This window comes from Apteryx mantelli, chromosome 1, assembly GCF_036417845.1.
Source record: "Apteryx mantelli isolate bAptMan1 chromosome 1, bAptMan1.hap1, whole genome shotgun sequence".
Lineage (NCBI taxonomy): Eukaryota > Metazoa > Chordata > Aves > Apterygiformes > Apterygidae > Apteryx > Apteryx mantelli.
Window position 1 is genome coordinate 134,665,000 of NC_089978.1, and position 25,315 is coordinate 134,690,314.

Here is a 25,315-nt window from a genome sequence, read left to right on the forward strand (position 1 = left end):
CCAGGGATTTCAGCACCACTAAGGTTGGAGTGCTTTGCAAAATACTGTTTGCAAGAACGCAGCTGCAACACTCTGCTTTTTCCAGAATCACTTACTCCATCTCCCCCAAGCAGTCTGAGGTTTTGCATGATGCCTTCTTTATAGCTATGGCCTCCTATGCAACCTCTGTGGATTCGACTGTTCTAGACTTCTGTGTGCCAGTCAGCTGTGCCTGGAAATGTAAAAATGTTTATCCTGAATGGATCTTGTCAAAGAGCCTCTTTAATTACTAATGGCCTGGAAAGTGCTTCATCATTCTCCTGTGACCACATTCTGCTCTTTTCAAATACAGAACAAACATGTCTGGTGAACACTTCTCCTTTTTGCCTCATTTAGATCTTTTTTTTTTTAAATCTCAGTCAAGATAAAGGCTTATATTACTGCTAGGATTGATTTTTCTTTAACAGAATTAAAACAACTTGTTAGGGTCCTTAGACATCCAACTACGGGTATTTTTTTCTTGAGGTCTTCAGCTACTCATATCATCTTTTTATACACCTCAATTATTTTGTTGTGCCTCTATTCTTCTGCCCTCCCTCCCCATATTCCTTGTAGTTATTATAGTATCAAGGTTTAATATTATTATTAATTATTCCTAAGTACTTTTGTAACATGGCCACTAACCCAAGAAGTGTTTTATCTTCTCCTGAGTCTTAAATCAGAGCTTTTTGGATAACTGAAAAAACTCTCTTTTCCAAGGATCTCCCCTTAATCACACTTTTCTATTATTTCTTATAATCAATTTCCCTGTAAGAAAGGACTGTATAATATCATCCAGTCCTCTATTATGATATTTTTGTCCTGAGTGATGTCTGATTTGTTTTTAAACTAATCACTTTGAAGAATCAAGAGTATAAACTATCAGGCTGGATTTTATTCATCTGGAATATTATCTCAGTTCATCCCTCATCTTTAAGCAACCATCAATTCTAACTCAATCTTTGCCTGTCATAAGGACATCTAAAATCATTGCTTTACCTGAGCATGCCATCCTTTCTACCAGCTCTCTGAGAAACTCCATTGCATAGCATCTCCTTCAGGCTCCCCAGCCGGAGTCTTCCATGACAACATAATTTCCTTTTTTACACAAAGCAGAGAGGTACTTAAGAAATAAATGACTGTTTTTTTGTTGGCTGATTCAGGAGTATATAAGAGACCCTTAAAGGCTTTGATCAACACATGTATGAGATCCTCTTGTTCTGCTGTTAGTTGTAAAGGGAATGTGATTTTTAGCATATCTTGCAACCCCCAATCCACAACTGCTCTTGCCTATTCTACCTTTATAAATGGATTAGACCAGTGAGCTAGCCATTTTATGATGTGGCTGGAGAATTTTTAAAATGTCAGTTCACCAAATTTCTTCCTATCCTGAAAATTTCTATTATTTCATTTCGCATGTTGTCCAGATGGATAGCTTTCTCTGGATGCTGAAAATGTTGTCTCTTCCCATATGGCGTGACATTGGTTCAATCTGATCATGACATCACTTATTGGCTTCTTGAGCTCCTTTTCCATAGTGTTAACTTATTATCTTACCAGCTCTTCTAGTTGCTTTCCAAGCTCTGAAATCTATCCACTCACAATCAGAATATCTACAGCATCTTCTCCTTGTTCACCTGTCTCAAGAGAAAGTGGCCCGATCATTTATAAAATCCCAATCTATCTAAAACAGTTCTTACAATCTCTTACATCCTTTGGAAGACTTTCAAGAGTGACTAGACTTCCATAAAATTGTCTATAGCCCATGCAGTTCTCCATGCTGTCTTACCATTGCTCCCAGCATTAATCACCACCAGGGACTTGTCGGTGACTTCATGAGCCTGTCCATGCCTCATTCACATTTATCTCCAAGGAGACAGCACTCCACTGTATTCTGTGTAATTTCTGACCTCTGTTCTTAAAAGGAGGTTCTTACCGGTAACCTGAGTATTTGACATAGTTGACATCATAGTTGATTATCATGTGCAGGTTCGGGAGGTTCTGTGCCACAGGTACCTAAGACTGGGGTCTGTTTTAGCCTGAGAAGTACCTGTACAGGGCACTCTGGCCCCGCCCTATGTGCCAAACCAATGCACAGTTGTACTGGGCCCAGCAGACCTTCATGAGCTCTGCTCATTTTAGCTTACTCTGCAAAGGAAAGAGATGGAATTACTGAAGCAAAGAGGAGGTGGCCCTGAAACAAGTGCATGCTTGTACCATAGGTCCCAAGCAGCTCTGGTGACTAAGTAGCATCTTCTTCCATCTCCTGTTCTGATTTAGAGGGCTTCCAAGAGATGCCCTCCCAGTCACCCATCCCACCACAATCCTGAAGTCAGTGGTGAAGTTCTTTTTGCAGACAACCTCAGCATAGTCTGCACCATTCCCTGGCTGCTCTTACGTTCATGCTTGATGAAGGCATGAGTGACATTCCAGGCGGTGACTCTGCAGCTGAAGATTAAAAAGCTGGAGATATTAAAAACACAACTAGGGCTCCAAGGGAGGGGGTCTCACCATCCAGTGCTCCACCTTGGCTGATTCATAGCAGACTTTAAACATGGCCTGTCATCTGTTCTCAGCCCCTTTTGCAGAGCTGGTCCATGTCTCTCTCTTTAGAAGATACCAATGACCACCTAAGCCACACCTAAGCATATAAAGTCTAAGACCTTCTTGAGAACAAATGAAGCTTTTGTGGCAGAGCTATGAGGCTTATTAATCTTCTAGCTGAAATCCAGAAACAAGACCAAACTTCTATGCAGCTTAGATCTCTCCCACCCTCCTGGTTAAGAGACAAGATAAATGGAATAATGAACAGGTTACTGAGGGCTCAAAAGTTGTTCCAATAAGGCTGTCAGCACCACATTTAGGTCCATCTAAGGAATCCTGAAACAGGGAAAAGCTAACTCACACAAAGCTGAGTACTGTGGGACTGACGACAAAGAGCCCTCGGCAGAAGGGTGCTGGGTGGAAACTACTGGTAAGTGGACCTTAACTGAACAGAGAGACAAGTCAGACTTTTTCAGTTCTGAGATATGATCTAAAATAGACAGAATCAAGGGTGAAGTGAAGGGAGGGAGAGGGTTCACATCTGCCTGAACACAAGGAGGAAGATCTTGGCTATTTAGTGGTTAGATAGCTGAACCCATTCTGGAGCCAGTAAGAACATTCCACAGCCATGTGGTGAGGTGCAAGGAGGGTAGGTGCTCCCTGACCTCTCTATGGAAAGAGCTGTGAGTCTTCATGAGGAAACTCATGTGCCTTACAGCACAATTCCTAGCACCTTCTGTTGAAGTCCCTTGCCAAGAGGCTGATCTCAGCACAACTTGCATGTAGTATAGCAGCCAAGACAGAGAACTGTGTCTTTCACCCCAACTCAAAGGCTGATAGGGTCCCTTGGTGCCTCACAGAGGTACGATAATGACAAGTGGGTCTGTTCCAGTTGGGGGACAGCCCTTGCCTCAAAGGAACGAACGTTTTTATGCCACTCCCATTGCTGATATAGACGTCAAGCATGTTCTCACCTACACACAATAGCCCAAATGTTGGGGAGGGAGAAGACAGAGCAATCACTAGCAGGTTGGTTTGCCATGTTCCTAGGCTGCCTAAGTGAATCTCCACCAGCAGGTACTTGTGTAGGGTGGGGAAGCTGAACCAGCCTGCCTAAATATTCAGTGGGAGGACCTCACCGCCAATCCAGAGAGATATGATCCTAAAAGGATGGTCTTGGACAGCTATTCACAGAGGTGACCAGACAGCACCCACATCTGAAGACTCCTGAGATGGAAGCTGAGAGAGGGACTGCCTGGATGGGTAGTCCCAGAAGCTCACTCCATGGGACACCATTCAGCAAGACACATCCTTACTTGACCTATACCTGGGCAATAAACCTGTTCACATTAATGCATGGACACTGAGCAGGACAAGCCTTTGTCCCCTGCGTGCCAAGGTCTGTGCTGGTGTGCTAGGTACCACACTAGGTTCAGCTGAGACATGTTCACCAGTGAGCACAATCAGCTGGAGACAGTGAGTGACCCCCTCCTCTAAAGTTCATTTCATCACCTCATCCGCTGGGTCAAGGATAAGAAAAGGCCCCCTCCACCCACTCAAGCTGCCCCTGCAACTGAGACCTTGAGAAAGTTCAGGCCAAATGCAAAGATTTTGAATGGGTTGTGGTCCAGGGGTAAAGGTGACACATGATTATTCCTTGTGAGATGAATACAGACCAGAAGATGTTCAGAAAGATCGAGCAGCAAGACCTGGGTCTCCTCTAAACAGTTTCTTCCAATATTGCTTCTTAAGCAAGTGCTGGTGAGAGCAGTCCTGGACAAGGGGATGAGGTGAGGGAGATGAGATGCAGCATAGTGCTGTACAGTTCCTAGTTATTACAGCACCTGGCAGAGTTCATGCTGGAGAAAAGCAGGCTAGATACTCCCCAAAGAAAGGAGAGGAGCCCTCAGGGAAGAGTTAAATAAATGGAAGATCCACTTCTCCTCATATCCAGCATCAAAGATGTAGAATTATCACTGAGGGATAGACAGACACGCAGAAGAGATGGTCTGGCTAACACTGAAGGCCTGGGGCTGTGCTTCCCACACTGAAGCTAAGAATCAGTGTTGCAAGTCCTGCCAGTGGGATCTCATGGGCTTTCACACTGGTAGAGGGAAGAGCCTATTGCTGGCAATACAATTCACCAGTAAATAGCATCTTGCACACCTGTGTAGGGAAGATCTCTGTTTCATTGAAGATAAAAGTCTGACAGTAGTGTGGCACTCAGATCCTCATGTGTTCTGGTACACAGGGGTCTGACAGCAACAGATGCTTCTCTAGGCAAAAATTTCTAGAGGCAGAAAAGTTGGTCCTTCTGTACTTGATGTTTGAAATCTATTAGAGTACATCCTCGACAGTCCTGTGGGTTTCTTCAAGGACAGGTCATAGGCCAAGACATGTGTGTCATGGATTATGCACAGAGGAAGCTAGACTTAGTCAGCCAGACAATCACAGAGATCTCTGCATCAGAAAAAGGGCAGGAAAAGCTGCAAAGAAAGGTATGGGAAAGGAAATTTGCAAGCACCAGAGAGCCTCTGGGCAGGATGTAAAATGATCGGACAGCTACTGTGTGTGAGGGATCCTCTCTCAAAAGAAAAAGCTTGGGCACAGATTAATGTACTTCCTCTGTTTTTTTGTTCTTTTAGGAAGGAAAAAAAATTAGAAGGGAAGAGAGAAAGTAACCAAAAACAATCAGGCAAGGTGAAATGGAAGAGAGGCTGCAGTTAGAGCAAATGCCCTGTCTCATGACAGGCAGCTGAGGGGAGCCAGGGCCCAAGGCACATACCTCCTATCTGTCTGTGCAACAGCATGTTATGAGGGCAGAATGGGAGCACACTTCTGCTGCTATTAAACACTCTTCCAGCTTCCTGATGAAAGCTAAATGCAGCACCCAAAAGCTGGATCCCAGCAAGAGCAGACTATCACCTAAAGAATGGCAATATCCCAATACCATAAGCAGTGCCCCAGCTGTATCCTGGCCTGGAGGTTTACCCAGCTACTAACTTGTCTTGTAATTTGCACAGGTTCACTTACCCACGCCCATTAGCCAATCTACCCAGATAGTTTAAGCTAAGCTGAAATGCTAACACATGCCTTAACATACCTTGCAGGCACATGCAAAGGACCTCACCCTGCTTAAATGCTGACCCTCTGCATTGTGTTGTGCAGATGTGCAAGCGCTCACAGCCCAAGTGCATGGGAGCATTAGTTACACAAGCCAAAGCTGTGGAGCTATCTATGGAGATAAACTGTTGTATTCCCTCCACCCCCCTCATTTTATCATCTACCTTACCTAATCTTATAGAGGATCCAAACTCCCAGATTTACTTCCAGAGACCCTGCAAAATTATACCACAATCTACTTTATCTTCCCTTCCTGGCCTTTTCTAAGGAGCATTTCTCTCTGGAGCTTCACCTGCCTGTGCTATGCAGCCTGACTCCACTGATCTGCAGATGATCTGGCAAAACACTATCTCACAGCATGTCACCAATCCCCCCCTCCCACCCTAGAGGATTCAAATGTCACATCACTGGAGGAAGAGGTGTAAGGTCTAGGCAGGTAAATGCCACAAGGGGTGGTAGGACAGGGGAAAACCCATCTGTGATTATGCCTGGGTTAGACATGGGACTGAGGAAAGGTGAGAAGACGCTCATCCGCAGAAGAGCTGATGCAGCAGAAAAGACCAAGCTATTAGACAGGAAGGTTCACAAGGCACAAGCCAGCTTCAGTTTTGTTTCCTCAGTAGAACTGTGGTCAGAATTGCTCAGTCATTCCTTCCCTCTGCCCTCAGCATCAGCCCCCTGCTAACCATTGATATTGTGCAAAAGCAAGTGTTTTTTAAAAAACAGGAATTGGGAGAAAGTTGAGTGAGGACGCACACATTACCTTGTGGCAAAGAGGCACAGATGCATCAGAAGCAGGTGCCATCAGTGTTGGTTCTGACAGAACAACTTTGTTCAGTTTTATTTTTAACATGGAGTTCGGTCCATGCAGTATTAATGTTACACATGGTCCTTGGAGGGTTTGTGACTCCAGAAACAGGGATCTCTTTGCCAACATTCTCCTGCTGGTGAGACCAGGCATATCTGAGGGACAGAAGCATCCCTGAGGGAGGTCCCAGCTGAAGTAAGCTTGGAACAGGATCTGGCAGAGAAAGCCCACAGGGAATTTCTCTGCCTTCAAGTAGCACATTCCAGCACCTGCTGCAGCACAGTGAGAGGTCACACCCAGAGAAGCTGTAGAAAAGGTAACTGTCCCATTTAATGATCCCTCATTTCCATAACAAACACATACATGTGCGTCACACACGCACCACAAACGCGGCAAAGCAAAGTGCATGGTGAGCAGGACTCAGTCTCTGCCCTGGAGGAGGAGAGGCTCTTGGTACCTGGTGTGGCGTGGTGCAGGGACCACACACATGCTCAGTGAGCAGTAAGGATAGAGAGAATCCAGGCCTCGGTCCAGTTGGCACCAGTATCAGGTCCAGTTTGCAGAGAGGTACAGCTCTGGTTCTGCTTCTGTGCGGCACAAGGTGGGCAGGAGGGAGGGGGCAGGTCAAGTACACCAGGACAGAGGCTGGAGGAGGTGGGCTTGGGAGGACCTGGGGACAATTCCTGGAGAACAGTGCTGTGGTAAATGTGGAGCCTCCCTGTCTGAACCGCAGTTAAACCAAAGCAGGGAAAGGGAATAGAGAGGGGGGTTGAAGGATGAGGAGACCAGATAAGGGCCCTCAGGTCTATCTAGCTATTCCCATTTACAGGCCATCCTGTGTGCGGAGATTTGCCAACCACTCCCAAATGGGGATGGCATGGATGACAGAAGTTTACCAGAGGCTCCATGTCCCTCTTAGTCTCTCCCAGGCATGGCTCAGACAACCCTTTGCCAGGAAAGGGAGCTGAAGGAACAGGGCCTCCCCTAATTATCTGATGGAGGCATCACTCGGGGGATCACGATCAGACTCCTCACTCTCCTCGTTCGGGGCTGATTCACTGTTTGAGGCTGGGGTGAAGGCAGGAGACTTCCTGGAAAGAAGAATAAAGGGCTGTGGTCAAATCAGTGCTGAGGAGAAGGGGAAGGGCCAAGCATGCCCTCCAGTTGGGGCACCAAAGTGAGGAGAAGAGAAGCTGAGATACCCCATCACTCCCCTGGGGCTCGTGCAGGCCAGTGGGAATCCTTGGGTGCTGGGGGAGATGCCAGAGGAGCCTGCTCAGAGCAGGACCCGGGCAAGTTATGTGAGGCTAGGGGTGAGAGTGAGAGCCCACCACAGATGTGCCCAGCTTGGAGCCACCCTGGCTCCACACTCCCATGAACCCATACAATGTCCCTGCACAGTGGCAGCTCCTCTCTCTGTCAGGGGTGTCATGGCCTCTTTACACAGTTGCCTGTCAAAACTGACCCATGTGCAATTCACCTTATGAAGACATGGCACCATGACCTATGAGGGTGCTGGTCACTGGAAATACAATGGCCCTGGATCTAGGGACTGTCCTGTCCCCAAGCCACACCAGGACAGGGTAGGGAGTACTACTGAGTGCTGTCAGCTCCTAGTCACCACCACTCTGGCTCCAGGCCTTGCCCAGAGCACAGGTATCCTGGCCCTCCCGCTCAAGCTCACCTGTCCCCAGACTGAGTGATGAGCCGCCGGCAGGTCTCCATCTGTACATCCAAACCCCGCTTCATGCTGCACATTTCCATGTACTCATGCAGGTGCCGGTTCATGTCATTCTTGGCTGTGGCCAGCTCCAGCTGCATAAGGGAAGCAATGCAGAGATGAGCACAGGGTGCAGTGCAGAGCAGGGGGCATGACCAAATCCTAGGCTGCCACCCCCCATTATCAACTACCTGCTCTAGCAGTTTGTTTCTTCCTCCTCCAGGGACCCACTCCCTCATTTCCCACCCTTTTATGTCATGTCCTCCCCACTTCCTCCTCCTCCCACCTCTATTTGGTCGATGGTTTCCTGATATTCCTTCTCACGGCTCTTGAACAATGACTCTGTGTCCTTGATCACCTTCTCCAGGCTGTCATCCTGCTGCTGGGGAGAGGAGACAGCACGTTTAGAGGCAGAGAGATTTCCAACATGAGGAACCAAAGGAAAGAGAGAGAAGTTAGAAAAAGAACTGTCAGCATCAGAAAAAGAGGAGAAATAGAAGCAGTGTAGTCAGACAGAATGATAAATAAGGTAGGACTCAGTCCCAGCAACTTGGGGTAAAGAGACCTGAGACTTAGCACCTTGGGCAGGCAGTGAACGCTTCAGCCCAGAAAAAGCCCAGCAATGCACAGAGCTACTGGGGAGTGCAGTAGATGCACAGAGCAAGTCCAAACACAACACGTCCCCAGTGGACTGCTAGGGTCAAAAGTCACAAAACAGCAGAGGTTTTGGCTAGACTGAGGCCTGAGCTTGGGCTGAGGTTGCTGCCCTGCTCAAAAAGCAGGAAGTTGGGCTGGAGAGACCAAACAGGGACCCGCCAGAGTCCAGAGCAGAGAGAGGCAGTCTCTCTTCTCAAGCGGCTGCAGCTGGGACAGGCACCTCTCCCCTGGTGTGCAGACCATGCCTTTAGCACACCTTTCAGTCTAGAGGCCTCTGCTCTGCGTAACAGTGAGAAGTGAGGCCCTTCACAAGGATGTGGTAAGGCACTCAAGAGAAGGAGCGAGGGGAAAGTACCTGTACAGGCCTCTAAGGGATGGAAGGGCTGAAGTTTGGTCTTTGAATGAGCATCTCTCCAGGCTCAAGCAGGATCAAGTTTCTCTCCCAGAGAGAAAGTGCAAGCCCAGGCCTGAATCTGACAGAGAACCTGACACTACCGTTACCTCCCCCTGCACCTCTGCAGCTGCAATGGCATATCCTGAGAAATCCTCCCAGAGGAGCAGTGTTTCTTCCGTCTCCTCCCACGTAAGGCTGTCACAGTCATCTTCAAAGTCATATTCCCTCCTGGAGACAAGGGAAGAGCACTTCAGCATTGAACAGAAAACTCTGAGCAGGGAGAACAGTAAGGGGCAGAGGGCTGGATGCTGCCTGTGCCCATTCCGCCCCTGCTTGCAGGCAGTGCTGTAACCATCAGGGGTCCTGGCCTGGGTGAGCTCAGGCCTGCCCACAACTGACAGCTGACAGGGAAGGGACTGACTTTATGATCAGGAGCCCCAACAAATGCAGGTGATGACTCATAAAACCTAGGAATGCTGCTAATAGGAGGGATGTGGAGGGGATATGCTGTTGCTCAGCATGCCACACACCACCCGAAAAGGGCATGGCTACAGATGCGAGGGCACAAGGGAAACTGAAGCAGGCCTTTTGGCAAAATATACCTTACGCACGCTCCTCATGGGGAGGGGAGCAAGCTGGGAGCACCCTCCCACAGGACCTAGACGGACCAGGAGTACAAAGAAGCAGCACAGCTATAGGGTATAGCCAGATGCTGGACCAGTTCCCTACCCACAGTACAGGAGGGCTCAGGTCCTGGTCTCCTGCGAGGTCAGACCTACCAGGTACAGCTGTAGAGCACAGGACATAAGTATTGCTCTGCAGCAGCAACTGCCTTCTCAGCCTCTTCCAAAAACAGGAGCTGCAGACTGCTCCTGTTCCATACCTCCCAAACCAGCAGCCTTCACACCCAGGGCACACACGAGGAGTGTGTGGGGCCACTGGGGCCAAGAAAGGCTGTTGCACCATAAGGACATGCGCTATTACAGGGCCTATTCAGGAGTGCGGCAGGCCACTTTCCCTGGCTGTGGCATAAAGCCACAGCCTATGCCCACAGCTGGGCTGGCCACATGTCACGTCAGGCCACGGAGTTGGAGTGGGGGGCTCAGCGCTGCACCGGGAGTAGGGGAAGCAGGGGAGCAGCGGTCAATTTGCACAACTGTCTTCCTCAATGCAGGATAGCAGAGGTGTGGAGCTGCAGTGGGTGGGCTGGAGCAAGGCTGGGCCACACTCACAGCTGGTTTAGCATTCTCTGCATTTCCTCATTGATACTCATGGCTGTGGTCTCATCCTCCTCTTCCTCTTCAGGTTTTCGGGAGGCATCACTCTCTGAGAGCGAGGTGTCTTCGTCGCTGACCTGCTTCCGTTCCCGCTTCCGCCCCACCGAGGCTGGGACCTTAACGGGAGACAAGTGCAGAGACTACAGAAACGAGGCCGGGTCCGAGGTCAGGAGTAGGTAGTTGAGAGGAGATGGAGAGAAAAGGAATGGTGGAGGGACAGAAAGATAGGGAAAGAGAGATGGAAAGAAAGAAAGGAAGAAAGGAAGGAAGGAAGAAAAGTGAGAGAAAGAGAGAGAGAGAGAGAGAAAGACAGGCTTATTATGATCAGGTTAAAGATGGTGCAATGACTAAAATGTTTTTAGCATTTTCTAAAATTAAAACTAAGCAACTAAAGATGGAATCTATGAATATGATGAGAAAACAATGTGGTTTTATTGCAGAAGAACACAAATCACCCACCACCTTGATTCAGAGACAGAGACAAGTACAGCAAAAGAGACAGGAAAAAACAGACAGAGTCTAAAAAAAGTGAAATATGTCAATTTTTACAGTCCGACCTTATTTTACAGAAAGTTTATAGTTTGTACACTTTCTCAACTGAATGAAACTAACCAGCTGCTTCTGTAGGGAAAAAAGAGAGAAAGGCAGCAACATCCAGAAAGAGAAAAGAGAGACAGAGATAGAGAAGAGAGACAGAGACAGAGAGAAGATGACGGAGAGGGGAGGGGAAGGAGAGAGATGGAGTTAGAGACAGACACTCAGGCACCTTATCTCCCTCCTGCAACTGCTTCCCTATCACTGTGGGGTCCCAGGGCCCAACACTACAGAACAAAAAAAGGTTGAGGGGACTCTTGATGCCTGAAGCAACATTTGGAGCATCTGCCTCCTCTCTGTGCCCTTTTACCTGATGCTCCCAAAGCACAGCATCCGAGCGAGAGAGAGAGAGAGACAGAGAGACAGAGAGACAGAGCGAGCAAGGGACCACCTGGAGCAAGGGTCAGGGTGACCAAGTGTCTTCCCTAGCAGGGACATGTTGTTGTCTCAGCCTTCTCCCTCCTTTGGGAACACTTCTCCCCAGAGATGTCTGCCAAATCTGGGTCAGCAGCAGGCACATCTCACCTGAAACATCTTGATCATGTCCTCGCAGTTCCGCTGCTGTGCCACGTCACACAGCTTGGCAGTGATGTCAATACGCCGGCAGATGTCCATGTCCACCTTCATGGCCTTCTCTTGGATCTTGGTGTCCAGCTCCGTGATGTTCTGAACCCACAAGGACCATCATGGCACCGCAGGAGTGGGACAAAGGAGGAGGAGGATTAGGCAAGGCACACAGCAGTCGGAGCCTTCATGTTCCTATTGGCAATAAAAGTCCCCATGCTCTGGGACCGCATTCACCTTCCCTCTGAGCTCACCACACCCAGGACCAACCCTGTCAGGCTACCTGTGTGCTGGACGTGCTCCACCAAGCAGCTTTGATCTAGCACAGCTGCACTTCTGTGCAGGCCCTCTCTCCTGTGAGTCTGCCACTGCTTTGAGGAAGTGCAAAGCAGCCTGGTGCCCACCACTCTAGCAGGCAACCGCTGCCAGGGTGGAGAGGGGTCAAAGACTCACATTGCTCATCAGTCCCTTGAAGACAACAAGCTCTGCCTTGAGCTGCTCCACCTTCATAGCCAGTTCCTCTTGGCATGCTTCAGCCTCTTGGGCTTCCTGCCCCAGAGTAGAGAGAGACACGCCAGTCAGTGTCAGCATGGGGCAGCTGCTGTACAAGAAAAGGGGGGGAGAGGGCTACACACCTCCTGCAGCTCAGCCACTCGGTCCTGAAGCTGGACACGCACTGTGTACTCCTCTTCCCACCTACGGAGACAAATGTGCTGGTCAAATCCTGACTGCCTCGCATTGCTGGCTGCCGGAGAGGGTGGAGTGGCAGCTGCAGGGTCCCTCCCTCACCCCAAAGCTATCCATGAGGAGGTGACACTGGCACCAAGGGTGGGCAGGAGGAATACACCCAGGAATGCAACACTGTTTCCAGGCAGCTACAGCTGCCAAATGCCCGTCAGCTCTCCTGGCTGCAAACCCAGCCCCACAATGCTCTCCACTGACCTCACTTTGTGTGTGCCAACTCTTATCTGCTCCATGCCAGGGGGAGCTGGGGACACCAACTGCAGGCTCTGTGTGGCAGCTGCATCACACTCCCTGCTGCACCAGAGCTGGTCATCAGGCTGACCCAGCCTGCTGGCCTCTCTGTCCACCCTCCACCCCAGCTGGCCTTGGGTTACATTAGGTTGAGCTACCACATACAGTAATGGGCTTCGGGCTTTTCTGGACATGGCAGAGTTGGACCAATCTGTCCAGAAGCGTGAAAACTAATCTAATACCAGGCCATGTTACAGCATGAATAGTTGTGCTGTGCTTCAATACAACAGGCTGCTGTCCTGACTAGACTAAAGCAGAGGGCTTCCCTGCACCGGGCCACACTGCCCTGGCAGCAATAAGACTCTTCTCAGCTGCATTACAGCATAACAGGTTGGATTAAAAAACACTGTTTTGTCCTGCATGGGAGAATCCATCATGCTTCCATTTTATTCAAGGCTGCACCATGTTAGCCAGCCCACAGATAGACTGGATTAGTGGTGGGTGCTATATTAGGCTCTGTAGCTTTGCAAAAGACTGTGCTAGGCTGAGTTGCAAGGTGCCTGGCCTTTCTATACAAAGACACATTGCAAGGCAATGGACTCTGTTATATTTCGCTGCCATGAGATCATCATCTTGAGTCACGCTGCAATGTTGGTCCAACGCATGTTTTGCTGGGAGGCCACCAGGCTGTACTGCTGTTTGCCAAATGACTGCATCACAGAAAGCAAATGGGTTGGCACGTGCTCCATGCCCACTGCTCTACTGTGTGGTGCAGTACAGTGCAGGGTTGCTGTACTCTCACTCATCTTCCAGTTCTTCTGGGAAAGTGGAATTTCTCTAGGAAGGCAAGCAGAGCTGGGTCCTTCCCAGTGATGTCATCTGTCTTGTTTTTATTTAACGCTTGCAAGCACTGACACAGCCACTGTGACCCCAGCTTTTGAAGTTGCACAAGGACACGAAAAATCTCTGCACATCCTTATTTACAGCAAGTTTGAAAAATAAATCCTAAGATTTAGGAAACCAGAAAGCCCAAGAAAAGCCCTCACGTTTGTTATCTCAGGGTATCAAGACAACCTTACAATTTGGGAGAGTCCTGATCTATGGATTTCTAGGCCCTTAAAGCTGGCAATGCTTCTCCTTATCCCAACAAAATGAAAGTGCTCAGTCCTAGTACTGGTGCTGGCTCCATCCTACAGCTACAGAAAGGGAGTCCCTTTGTGGGAAGGAAAAGATGAAGAGAGAGGGAAGGAGAAAGTTAAAAGGTAGAATTTCCTTATATGGGAACTGTTCAAACAAGGCTTCTGTCCCTGGGGAGAAAACGCATTCCACCATACAAAACATTTTCAGCATCTTCCTCTGCGTGAAGCTTACTCTCTTTTTTGGTCTCTGCCTCTCTCTGGGCCTACACAGCCTGGACTCACTGGGGAAGGAGACTGCACCAGCAAATACTTGAAATAATTCATTTCATGTTGACATTGTGATGAGTACAGATTGGATAAATTCTGATTTAACCAGGCAGAAGGCACCAATGATTCTCACTGTAAACAACAAATCTGCATACCCATCCTTTACGAACCTCTTTCTTGCTCTGTTTCTGCCTGGCTCCTTTTCTCCCAGTCCATTCTGCAATGCACCACTCCTAATAATAACCCGACTGCATCACTGCACCCACAGCTCAGAGCAGCTGGGAGTCTATGCCAGGTTGCTGCTGGCTGGAAGCGAGACTCCCTCATATAACCCCAGCTCACAGCTTCCCTGCCCCAGTCCAGTGGAGCATACCCTCAAGTTCTGTCTCCTGGCCAAGGGGAGATGCACATCCTTCCTGTGCCACTACAATGCAGCAACCTGCCCGAATGCAGAAATATGGGGGGAAAACAGAACAAGGGTAGGAGGTCCTCAGCACCAGACAGACGCAGTCACTTCCTTACCAGTTACGGGCCAACTCTCCCAAAGCTGCGGCATGACAAGACGCAGTCCTGTCTCCACAGCCCCCTCCCCCGCTCCGCCCTCAGGTATGTGTCCTTCTGAAGAAGCTCACATAGCAAAATAAACTCCCATACCTTTAAAAATCCTGTTCATCGCAAACACTGGACTGCCTTACTGCACTGCACAGCTACTGTACATTGGTGCTACAGGATACTATACAGATTGCTTGGTGCTCGAAGCTGTGCATTTCCCTTTTCCATGTTTGAACTAACTTTGAATTTAACCTTAACTGTCAATTTCCTGCAGACTGGTGCACTGTCTTGCAGGGCAATTAAAGCACACCTATAACATAATGCTACTCATCCCCCACCCCTGTGCGGACTTGCAGCATCCAAAGACAAAAACTATTTGGAAATGCAGATGTAGCAGACAGACAACAGGTCTGATGAGTCTCTCAGATTCCCGGCCCTTGGCAGGTTTGTAGGCTGCTCACAGCCACCCTTTGCCCCCCTCCAGAGCACGTAGTCACAGTCTCCTCCCTCGGTTCTGCCCTTCCCAAGCCTGGCTCCTGCAAGCCACTGTATCCCTTCTCATCCCTCCCCAGTGCTCCTGCACTCCCTGTGAGAGCCTAGACTTTAACTTAAAGCACTGCACATCTGAAGAGAAGCTCCTCCTGCTGCGCTGCTCTGCAGGGAGCAGGGCCTTCTTCTGCAGCTGTGTAGAGGCAACGCTGCCCTACAATCCACAGGCTGCTTCAGAAAGCACAAGCTTCACTGTCAAAGCCTCAGGGCAGAGGAACGGGAAATCCTGTGTTAATGCGATCCCTTCGCTCTGCCCCCCGCTCAGATGGTAAAGAGCTACCTGGGGATGACAGACCACGTTGTTCCTGTAGTAGATCAGAGCCTGGTGTGATAGAAAGGTCTCTGCTCCAGGGGAGCAGAGGAGGATCTCAGGGTCTGTCATCATCAAGGGAAGAGTGTGGAAACAGGATCCTCCTATCCCATTCCCATATTTGGGACCATAGGAGCCGTGGCCATGCCTTTCAGAAAGTTCCTGGTGTAGGAAAGGGTCTGGGGGTGGGATCTGCTTTCTCCCAGCTCCTGGTAACACAGTCTAAAAATAGGTTATACCAAAAGCATTGGCCCACAGGCTTGCAGCAGCTCCCGATGGCTCCCCTTGCCCTCACCCCACGTCCCCACTTCTTCCATCACCTTCCCCAGTGGGCTTTGCCAAAAGCTGCTTCCGGAGCAGGACAAGCGTGAAAAGCTCTCCTTGCTCCCAAAGCTTCAGTAGCACCAACAAACCAAACTTGCCTGTGATTCAGGCATTGATTTGAGAGGGTAACTACACAGAGCCTCAGGAGAAGCAGGGCTTTCACAGCACTGCTCAGAAGCTCAACATCCTCTTCTGTCTTCCTTCAGCACTCTGCCACGCACTTGGCTTTCCACCTGAGCCAACCCTGCCCCAGGGAGGGGAAGCAGGAGAGTCATCTCCGCAGCCAGACACACAGCTCCACAGATCCTCTCTAAAGGGCTCTAAAGGGCTCTGCATCACCACTTCCACCAGCAGGATCCAGTCTGTTCTCCCACCAAAAGGGCTACTTGTTTCCTCCTGCACCCCTTGTCTCATGCACTACACAACTTTTGTGTGGAAAATCCAGTTTTCCTGCAGAAAATCCACTAATCTCTGCCACTGGCCACCTGCCTCCAGCTTTGAGCAGGTGAGACTTGAGCCCTCTGTGTCAAAAATGTTCCTAGCTCATATTGCCCTGATGTGGCACTAGCTTCCCACTATCTAATCTAAAAACACAAAGCAAGGAGAGCTGTCTACCCCTGGAAAAAGAACCTGACTCCTTGCTTAATGCTAAAAGTACTTAAGCATACAGAAAAGCAGTAGCAATCAGTGAGAAAAAAAAAAAGCAATGCCATTTTTTTTCCACATTCCTTCTTCAGTGCCTTTAGACCATCAGCCATTCCACAGGAAAGTCTGGTCAGCCCTTCTCATCTCATATAGCCAAAAATATAAGATTTCATCCTAGATCCCAAGCCTTGATTTTGGCACCAGACCCATAGCTCCAAAGCACCGGTCAGCAATACATTTCATGTGGGTAAAATGCAACATTTTGCCCCTGTGGCTACTTAATCATTAGTTTTTTAACTGCTTCTAAAGCATCATAAAGTGATTTTGCTTCTTCAAACTCGGTCACTCAGGGTGGTAAGAAGCCATTAATCATATTGCTCTGCCCTGTGCTCTCCCTTGAGTCCCAATCCAGCGATGCCAGCTCACTGCCTGACCTCATCCTACGTGCAGATCTAACTCGACTCAAAACAGAAGAGCTACAGGCACAGTGCAAGAATGGCGGCCACCCCATAGGAAAAAGAAAAAAGCAGCCAAGAGATTAGTTTGCATTCTCCTTCGCGCTTCTCCCAGGCACGTGCCAAGCTGCAGCTATTTTGGGCAGGAGGAAATACACCCAGGAGCAGGGTGCTGCTGCACGGCTTGCCTGCCTCTGAAGCATTTGGTGCAAGGGCACTCGCCCAGAAGAGCCCAGGCAGTAATTTCTGGGCTGTAAGAAAGAGCCAGGGAAGGAAAAGGTCTGGGGGCTCCAACAGCCCTGCCAAGGGGTTCCCCAGCACATTTATTCATATCCAGAGGGACTTCTTCCTCCCGTGAGTCTCTTTAACCCAAACCAGTGCAGTGCCTTCACTGCTGCCTGCTCATCTTCCTCACTTCCTTTTGGGCTACTCTTCCTTCCCAAATGTTTCCAGATTTCCCTCCCTTTAAAGCACCAGCTCCTGGAGTCATGCTATTTCTTCCAAACTTGACCTACTTGAAAAGGCAACTTCTAGTCCTCGCACTGGGTTGAAAAGCCGGAAGAGCCGAGATAGGTATCCCAAGAAGGTTCCAACACCAGAAGGAAGGGGGGAGACCCAAAGCAACATCAGGTTTTTCTGAGTCTCAGTTTCACCTTTGAACTCCACCTCACACTTTCTGAGCTCCTGGACAGCTGGGCGGCTTCCCTGCTGCCCAAACATGCCTGCTCCTTCCTCCCACACCAGCACCCTCCTGGATGTCAGGTGAATCCCCGGCGCCCTCCCACAGCCCCATGGACAGCTTTGGCCCTCTCTTCCCTCCCCGCTGCTGCCACCCTGGGATCCCCTGGCAGGACGGGGCTCGGCCCGGCCCCGGGCGCCTGCCTGGCCCGGGCCACCCCTTCTCACCTGCGTTTGTACTCGTCACGCTCCCTCTTCACCTTGGCCAGCACGTTGTAGAGGGCCCGTATCTCGGGGGTGATGGTGTCTATCTGCACGCCCACCCCGTCGGGGTGGATCCAGGAGACCCCCGGGCCCTGCACCAGGGTGGTCTCCGGCCCAGGCCCCAGCCGGCGGGCCTGGGAGAAGGACCAGATGGTGCCGGGCATGAAGCGGGAGGAGGCGGCGAAGGGGGGCGGCTGGGGGGACGGGGCGAGGGGGGCGCCGGGGTGGCAGCCGGGGGAGCCCAGCAGCCTGGCGGGCCCGCAGAGCCCCGCGGGCCGGCTGCTGCCCAGCGCCAGCCCCAGGGGCCGGATGGGGCTGACGAAGCCGGTCTGCACGGCCTGGTCGCGGCGCAGGGCCCCGCGGGGGCGGGGGCCGCCCTCCTCCAGCGCCTGCTGCAGCTGCTTCTCCAGCTGCCGGTTGCGCCGCTCCAGCTCGTGCACCTTGGCCAGGAAGCAGCGGAACCGCAGGTTGAGGGTCTTGAGCACGTTGATGTTGGAGCCCAGGTCGTTGCGTAGGGCCATTGCGGCGGGCGGCGCGGCGAAGGGGGCGGCGGGCGGCGGCGGGGGGACACGCTCCGCCGCGAAGGGCTCGGCGGGGCGCTCGGCGGGCGGCGCCTCAGCCTCCAGCAGGCCCTGCTGCTCCTGCTGCAGGAGGAAGAGGTTGGGGCCGAATAACGGGTTCATGGCGGCGGCGGCGGCGGGCCGCGGCCGGGAGAGCCGGCGCCGGGGGCGGGGGGGAAGCGGCGGCGCCAATCAGGGGCGGGCTGCGCCCGGGGGCCTGCGCCCGGCCGGCCCCACGGCGGGGCTGCGGCTTCCGCTGCGGCGGGCAGGGCCGCGCCGGGGAGGGGAGGGGAGGGGAGGGGAGGGGGCGGGCTGAGGCCCCGCGGCGACCGCTCGGCCGCGGCCCGCCCCGCTCCGGCTCGGCAGCGGCCGCGGTGGGTCCCCCCTTACATCGGCTCCGAGAGGAGGGGACGCGGCGGAGGCCCCCCCCCCCCCCCCAGCGGCTCCCGGCTCTGCGCCCCCCCGGAGCAGATCTCCGGGCCGTGAGGGAGCAGCATCTCCAGGCAGCGGCCCGTCCCTCAGACCCGGCCCGCACCCAGCCCCGGACAGCACCCGGCGGCGGCACTTCGGGCGCCGGCATGCGGAGCCCTGCCAGGAGCAGGACTGGGCCCCTCTCCAACAGCGCAAGCTCTCCTTGGCTTGAGTCCCGTCAGACACCCATTCCCGTCATCGCATCAGCCCGGCACTGACTGATAGGCTTGTTTGCCTCGGTGGGTTTTTTTTTTTTTTTTTTTTTGCATCAACCTTTAATGCTTTCTCCAGGGTTGCCCCGCTCAGCAATGCCATAATCTTCACTCCATTTCCCCGTAGCCCTGCATTAACCTCACCTGACTACCCCCTCAAGAGCAGCCCTTCCCCTCGCCCCTAACAAGCCCGCCTGCAGAAAGCCACCACCGGGCAGCAGCGGTTTCGTGGAGGCATCCAGCCTCTGAAACACCATGCTTGGGACTGGCTTTCTCCTCATTGTTCGCCATGTGGCCTCAGGTCTTATTTCCTACCCAATGTGTTAGCCTTCATTAGGTCTTTTTCTACAGCCTGCCCCCCCCCCCCAATTAATGCTACCAAAGTACTTGAATGGCATCTTATCCCCGTTGTTCACCTGGAGGGGACTGAGCACAAATTGATCAATAGATAAAGCACTCACCAATCTGAGGTTTCCAGCATGAGCACCTAGGAGCTGTGTTACCTTGCTCTTTGTATGTTCGTGGTCCAGTCCCACAGCACATCCATTTTGAAGCTGAGTGTGGCACTTGGGCAAAGCAGCCTCTAAGATCTTGGCTAGGCAGTCGGGAACAGATGGGCATGCAAGAGGTTTGAATTAAAGGGCATGCCCAGTGTTGCGTTACATCGAACGCTGCGGCAGGAGGAGAGCAGACTCCAGTTTGATTGTGTGCGGCAGCCCTTCCCTTGGGATTTGGGGTATGGCCCCATCCACCCTTCCAGGAATTTCCGTGGCCTGCTGAGGCTGACCAACTTCCCAATTCTCGACTGGGGGGGGGGGGGTCTACCTATTGCGTTTTCCCTACTGCTTCTCCTCCAGGCCTAGAGGCCTCCTCAGTTACACTCTTGCCTTCCTGGCCTGTGAGGAGACCAAATCTGTCCAAGCCCTCAAAATTGTTCCTCTCTGCTGCCTTGCTGTGCAGCATCCCTGCAGCAGCCCATATTTCCATTTATGACACTGCCCTTTTCTGCTCCATCTGTGGTTTGGCTGCATCAGCCCTGACACACCCAGGATAGCTAGAAGTCATAACTGGATTTCAGTCCCTTCGACAAACACTTAGGGTGGGAAATGTAGTGAGTTTTCCTTCTCCTTCTGTCACTTCTATTTTATTGTTTTCCCTCTTCTCAAATAGCCATTCCCTTGCGCTGCCTTTGAAAACAGACTCCTAATCATGCAAAACAGTGGTATGGTCAAGGGAGAGGACAGGAAGACTTTCCTCAAGGACACAAGAGATCCCTCTCATGGCTCCTTTCCCATCTCTCATTTGCATTCACAACATCTGTTAGTGTAACAGCAGGAGACCCGTGAGCCCACTAACACCACCACTGAATACACCCCATGCCCTGCCTGCGTATAGGTCTTCTGCCAGCTTTCTCCTTCTCTCAAATACTCCAAATTTTACTCCCCTTGGGTAAAACTACCTGTCAGCCCATATGCAGTTTGCTCCTTTCACACACCACCAAACTGTGCCAGGCAGGACGATCTGCTGCTACATGCAGCCAGCCAGTGAGTAAAGGCAAGAGTGGCAACACAAACTGTGGAGCAAGCACTTTCATAAGCTCTGTCTGGCCTTCTTCTGCACTGCTGGGGAAATGTGTCAAGTGGAGCTGATTAATGAAATGCCAGCAGAGAAAGGCATTGCCACCTATCAGGAAAAGCTTTTTCACCAAGAGGATGGTGAAGCACTGGAATGGGTGTCCAGGGAGGTGGCAGGATTTCCATCCCTGGAGACTCTCAGAGCTCAGCTAGACATAGCCACAGTGATATGATCTAGTGCTGGAATAGTCCTACTTAGAGCAGGAAGCTGGACAAGAGACCTTCAAAGGCCTCTTCCCCTTAATACCCCTAACATCTCCTGGAAAAGACAGGGGCAGTATGGAGCCTCCTTTTTTCTAGCTTTCTTTTCCTCAGTTGCTGGGATAAAGGATTCCTCCTTACACAGATGATGACTGGGGCAATGGGACAACCTCTTCTAGTTAATCCGGAGGAAGCCAAGAGCCTAGAGATAACCCTGCTGCCCCAGGGGAAGGCAGTGCTCCTCCATGAGGCCCTGGCCTCAGCCTCACCCCAGCACAACAGCTCTTCCTCCTCACCTTCCCTTCATGATTCACCAAAACCTATGACACTGCTCCAGACCCTGCAATAGCTCCTGCCATGAGTTTATTAGGTTCAGCAATGGCACTGCTGGGCCCCACCTGGTTACATGCAGAGTTATTCAGTATGCCTCACTGCATCTCCACAGTGCTTCTTGTTCCCAAAGAGGTACAAGTCCAAACCCAGGCCAGCACTGCACAGGCAAAGGGATGTGTCTGACCCAGTAAGTCTGCCTACCCAATGTGGAACAGACATTACTGTATATGACATCACGGGAATTAGTGATGGACCTAAACTACTGCTAGATTCTCTTCTGTTTCCATTATGTTTCCATTACTGCCTCTAGCCTCTTCCCCAGAAGTCTCCGGTTTCTTCTCTCTGTCAAGTCAAGGATGTGGTAATGCAGTGCGTTCTCTCTCCTTCCTAGATGCGAGCTGGCAGCATCCCAGCGTCTGGAAGGTAGGAGCTACCAACTAGCAATCTTAATTCTACCCTTATAAGGCTTCTCTGGTTGACTAATTCCCCTGCATTTAGAGGAAAGGGTTTGGAGAATCCCCATTTAATTTAATTTAGTGTTAATTTAGTTACAAAATGCATGATACATCAACTGTTTCTCCCACCATACTGGCAGTTATCAACACAGAAGCTCCTCTCTTCCATCTACCAAATTTGTTTCATGCCTTTCTGGTCTTGTTTAGTCTAAATAACTTGACAGCATGTGGCAATTTATTACAAAACTGCTTACCCCTTACATTTATGCATATTGAATAGATATCATGACACATTACTTCTATTTCTCTCAACTAGCTTTTAATCTATGACAACAATTTTACTCCTCAACTCTGTTTTCAACTCTTGCTTTTGCAAGTCATGTGATCAGCAGCATTCAGATATTAAAGGAAGGTACTAAAAGATTATCTGGTAGTCATGCTTTCCAAAAATCTCAGCTTTCAATTAACAAAAGATTCCCAGTATAACAAGTCACCTACAAACACAAGTCTAGTGTGACCAGTTATGGCACTGCCTACAGACAGCCTCAAACCAGAATTCAAAGACAAATGCACACCCTTCATGCCTAGTTGCTGAATCCAAAGTACTCCTCTGAAGTCCAATAACAGTATTTCAACACTGTGCTCAGCATTATCTATTTGAGCAGTGGTAACCGTAATGGCTGAAATAAAGATCAAAATGGGAATGGACCACCTGAGAAAGCTGAAAGTTTCCTGTCTTTCCCTACCTATAATGAAAGGCTTGAAAGCAAGGAAGGTAAGAGGAATGACGCCTGATAGGAGGGAGAAGTCTTAATTACATGGTAATGGTACATGGTCTAAGCAGCATTTGTTCCCACCTTTCAGAAGGGATTGACATAATTTGGAGACCCTCTAGAAGTCAAACTATTACATTGGGATCCTGACCAAGATCTTTCCATTCCTGTCATGGGGGTTATCAAGATAAACCAGTTATCAAGCCAAGAGACTACTACTAGTGCAGGAACCTCAAAACACAGCAGCAGCAAAGTGTGACAGGATAGCATCACTCCTGAAAGGACAGAGGCAAACGTCCTTCTAGACACAAGTCACCCTGTAGCCTGAAGGTTGCAATGTAACTCTAACTTTGAGGTTTAAGCTAAAATCGTATAATTCACTACCTCTGGGGACACCTGATACAACTGGAAAAGAAATGGCACTTGATGAGCGGAGGCAGGGCTTAGTCTACCTGGAACCTGTTGTTGCCACACACACACATACCACGTGCAGCTAGGACCCCGCTGGGGGAAATGAGATACTAAGTAGAGCTCAGGAATCACCTGCAAGTATTAAGAGGCAGACACTGCCGTAGGATCATCTCCTCAGGGACACAAGAGCTGCTATACTGGGTCAGATCAAAAGTCTAGCTAAGTCCAATAATCTTTTTCCAATACAGGATGAGGAAATGAGGGGTATACAAACAGGGCAAGTGAGTAGCAATATCTCCTCAGAACACTCTTCCAATCTCTAGCAATTCATGGCTTATTTCCTGAGCCAACAGTGTTTACTAGTCCGACTCCTAGTTTTTGTATGAGACAACAATAAGCAATTGTTCCCAGTTCATCTTTTCCATGTCACTCAGAGTTTTACAGACCACTATATCACTTCTCCTTTCTCCATGGTCTCTTTTCCAAACTTAAAGAGGCTTAGACTCTTGTTCCTCTCACAGAAACCATTCCATAACTTAGGACATACCTGTCCTCCTCTGAATATTTTACAGTTTTACAGTCCTTTTTCAGATGAATGACACTACAACTGCAGTACCAAATATGTGCATGCACTATTATTTTATATAGGGATGTAATAATTCTCTCCATTTTTTGCTCAATAATTCCCTTTCCTTGTAGTGCCTAGCATTTCTTCTTCTTTTTTTTTTTTTTTTTAAAGACCCTGGAAAAACCTCTCTCAGGCCCTATATATGAGGCACTCCAGAGAAATTGCCACACAAGCCTGAAGTGAGACAGATTGATTCAAAGGGTCCTTCCTGTGCTAATTCTCTGTGAAGCATGAGGAAAAGTAATTTCTAACTGTAAGGATATCTGGTTAACAGCTGTTCAACATAAAAAGACAAAGACGAGAAACAGAGAGGTAATAAGTTAAACATACAGACACACAAACCCTAACAAACAGAAGACAACAGAGAAAGTAACAGAGACCAGAACTCCTAAGACACTGATAGATGGGCCGCTACAGGAACCACTCAAGTGTAACCCTGAAGAGGGTCAACCAAAAACCTTGTAACTGATAAAGATTACCATGGGTCTTACAAGCTTCTTATGGGATGGCTGAGGTGAATTGTGGGACTGTGCAAAGCTTATTACGCAATGTTTTAAGAAGGATCATAGGAGCAAAACTTATTATGGGATGTTTAGGGGAAGGTTCAAAGGTGGGGAAAGGGAAGCATCAAGTTAGATAGGGAGGAATGAACATGGGAAAACAAAGCAGGAAGAAATAAGGGCCCAACACCTTTAAGCTGGCTGCTGCTTAGTATGCCTGTCTGGCTGAGCCCTGCACCTGATCACCAGTCTGTCCCATCTTCTTATTAAACTCTATTTCTAACCATTTTCTCTGGATTTTTATGTGCATTTGTAATCTGCTGGCAGACTTCAAACTGGGCCACCAGTAAGTAGGACAAGAGGTTTGAGAGGCAGATACCAAACAGACCACAGGTCTGATGACCAGCTACCAGAGAGATCTGTGAAAGTATATGTACACACATGTATGGGCTCATACACAAGATCCACTAGTAATCTTTAAGTGCGATAAAAGAGTGAGTAGAACACAATTATGCCATTTTTGCCATTCATGTTTTGAGTGCTGTTTGTGTTTCCATGGGCCCCTATTGACACTTGTTTCTTGTTTGTTAGTTTGCCTGTGGCTGGCTGTGTATATACTATGTGCGTGCAGGTTTGTGTGTATCATTGAAATTCACTCAGTCTCACTCCTTGCTGAACTTGGTAACAGGGAAAAGCAGCAGCTTCACATCTAGCAGTGCAGGACAGGAAGAATCCCCTAGATCCTATATTCCACTGCATTCAGTTACCCTTTATACCAATCACAGAAGATTGTTCTAGCACATAAAGTTTTCCCATGAACCCAAAGCTTGGCAAGGGGAGGGCGGGCAGGGGGGTGGGGGAAATCAAGGCACTACATCACATGAAGTGAGATAGCAAGACAATTACAAGAAACAAGAATTAGGCCTCAGGTCTGTTACACATCTAACTCCACGCATACTGTGGTAGAATGGAGGCTGGAGAGCATTCGTGGTAGAAAGTTTATTAGTAAAGTGTCTCTCAGAAAAGAGTTATTCATTGCACAGACAACAGAACTCCCCCCCCCCAAAAAACACCACCAACTTACACTGACAAGGGAAAGGGACCTGGGCTGACGTTTAAATAGCAACAAGCCATGCCACTGCTTGTTATGTCTCAAGGAGAAGCAACCACATCTAGAAGGTGGACAAAAAGGCAAAGACACAGAACCTGACTGTGTAGCACCAGGACCAGCATCGATCCCTACTGCAGTCCAGAAGGCCAAGAACCAAGAGACTGCTAGA

General features: G+C 49.8%; 1 protein-coding gene across 7 annotated transcripts; it reads right to left on the reverse strand.

Annotated features, from left to right (window-relative positions):
• Positions 1-6,799: 6,799 nt before the first annotated feature.
• IFFO1 (intermediate filament family orphan 1) lies at positions 6,800-18,584 on the reverse strand. Of its 7 annotated transcripts, none has more exons than XM_013958034.2 (9): positions 17,822-18,584; positions 12,335-12,395; positions 12,153-12,248; positions 11,661-11,801; positions 10,497-10,657; positions 9,372-9,492; positions 8,500-8,592; positions 8,178-8,308; positions 6,800-7,584 (listed from the first exon to the last, which is right to left on the reverse strand). In XM_013958034.2, the coding sequence occupies exons 1-9, from the start codon at positions 18,538-18,540 to the stop codon at positions 7,482-7,484; spliced, it is 1,626 nt and encodes a 541-aa protein (XP_013813488.2). In that variant the 5' UTR covers positions 18,541-18,584; the 3' UTR covers positions 6,800-7,481. The 7 variants fall into 7 exon arrangements, with proteins under 7 accessions (XP_013813488.2, XP_013813487.2, XP_067158894.1 ...); XM_013958033.2 differs by having other exon boundaries at positions 8,500-8,595; XM_067302793.1 differs by having other exon boundaries at positions 9,384-9,492; positions 10,497-10,681.
• Positions 18,585-25,315: the final 6,731 nt, after the last annotated feature.

Bases quoted from the DNA above. Each gene is read 5' to 3' on its own strand.
- IFFO1 (XM_013958031.2), bottom strand. From the start codon at position 18,540: ATGAACCCGTTATTCGGCCCCAACCTCTTCCTCCTGCAGCAGGAGCAG. The intron at 10,682-11,660 runs GTGAGATGTGCC...TCGTTTCTGTAG, and splicing joins ACATGATCAAGATGTTTCAG to TCTCTGCACTTGTCTCCCGT. The intron at 8,309-8,499 runs GTGGGAGGAGGA...TCCCTTATGCAG, and splicing joins AAACCATCGACCAAATAGAG to CTGGAGCTGGCCACAGCCAA.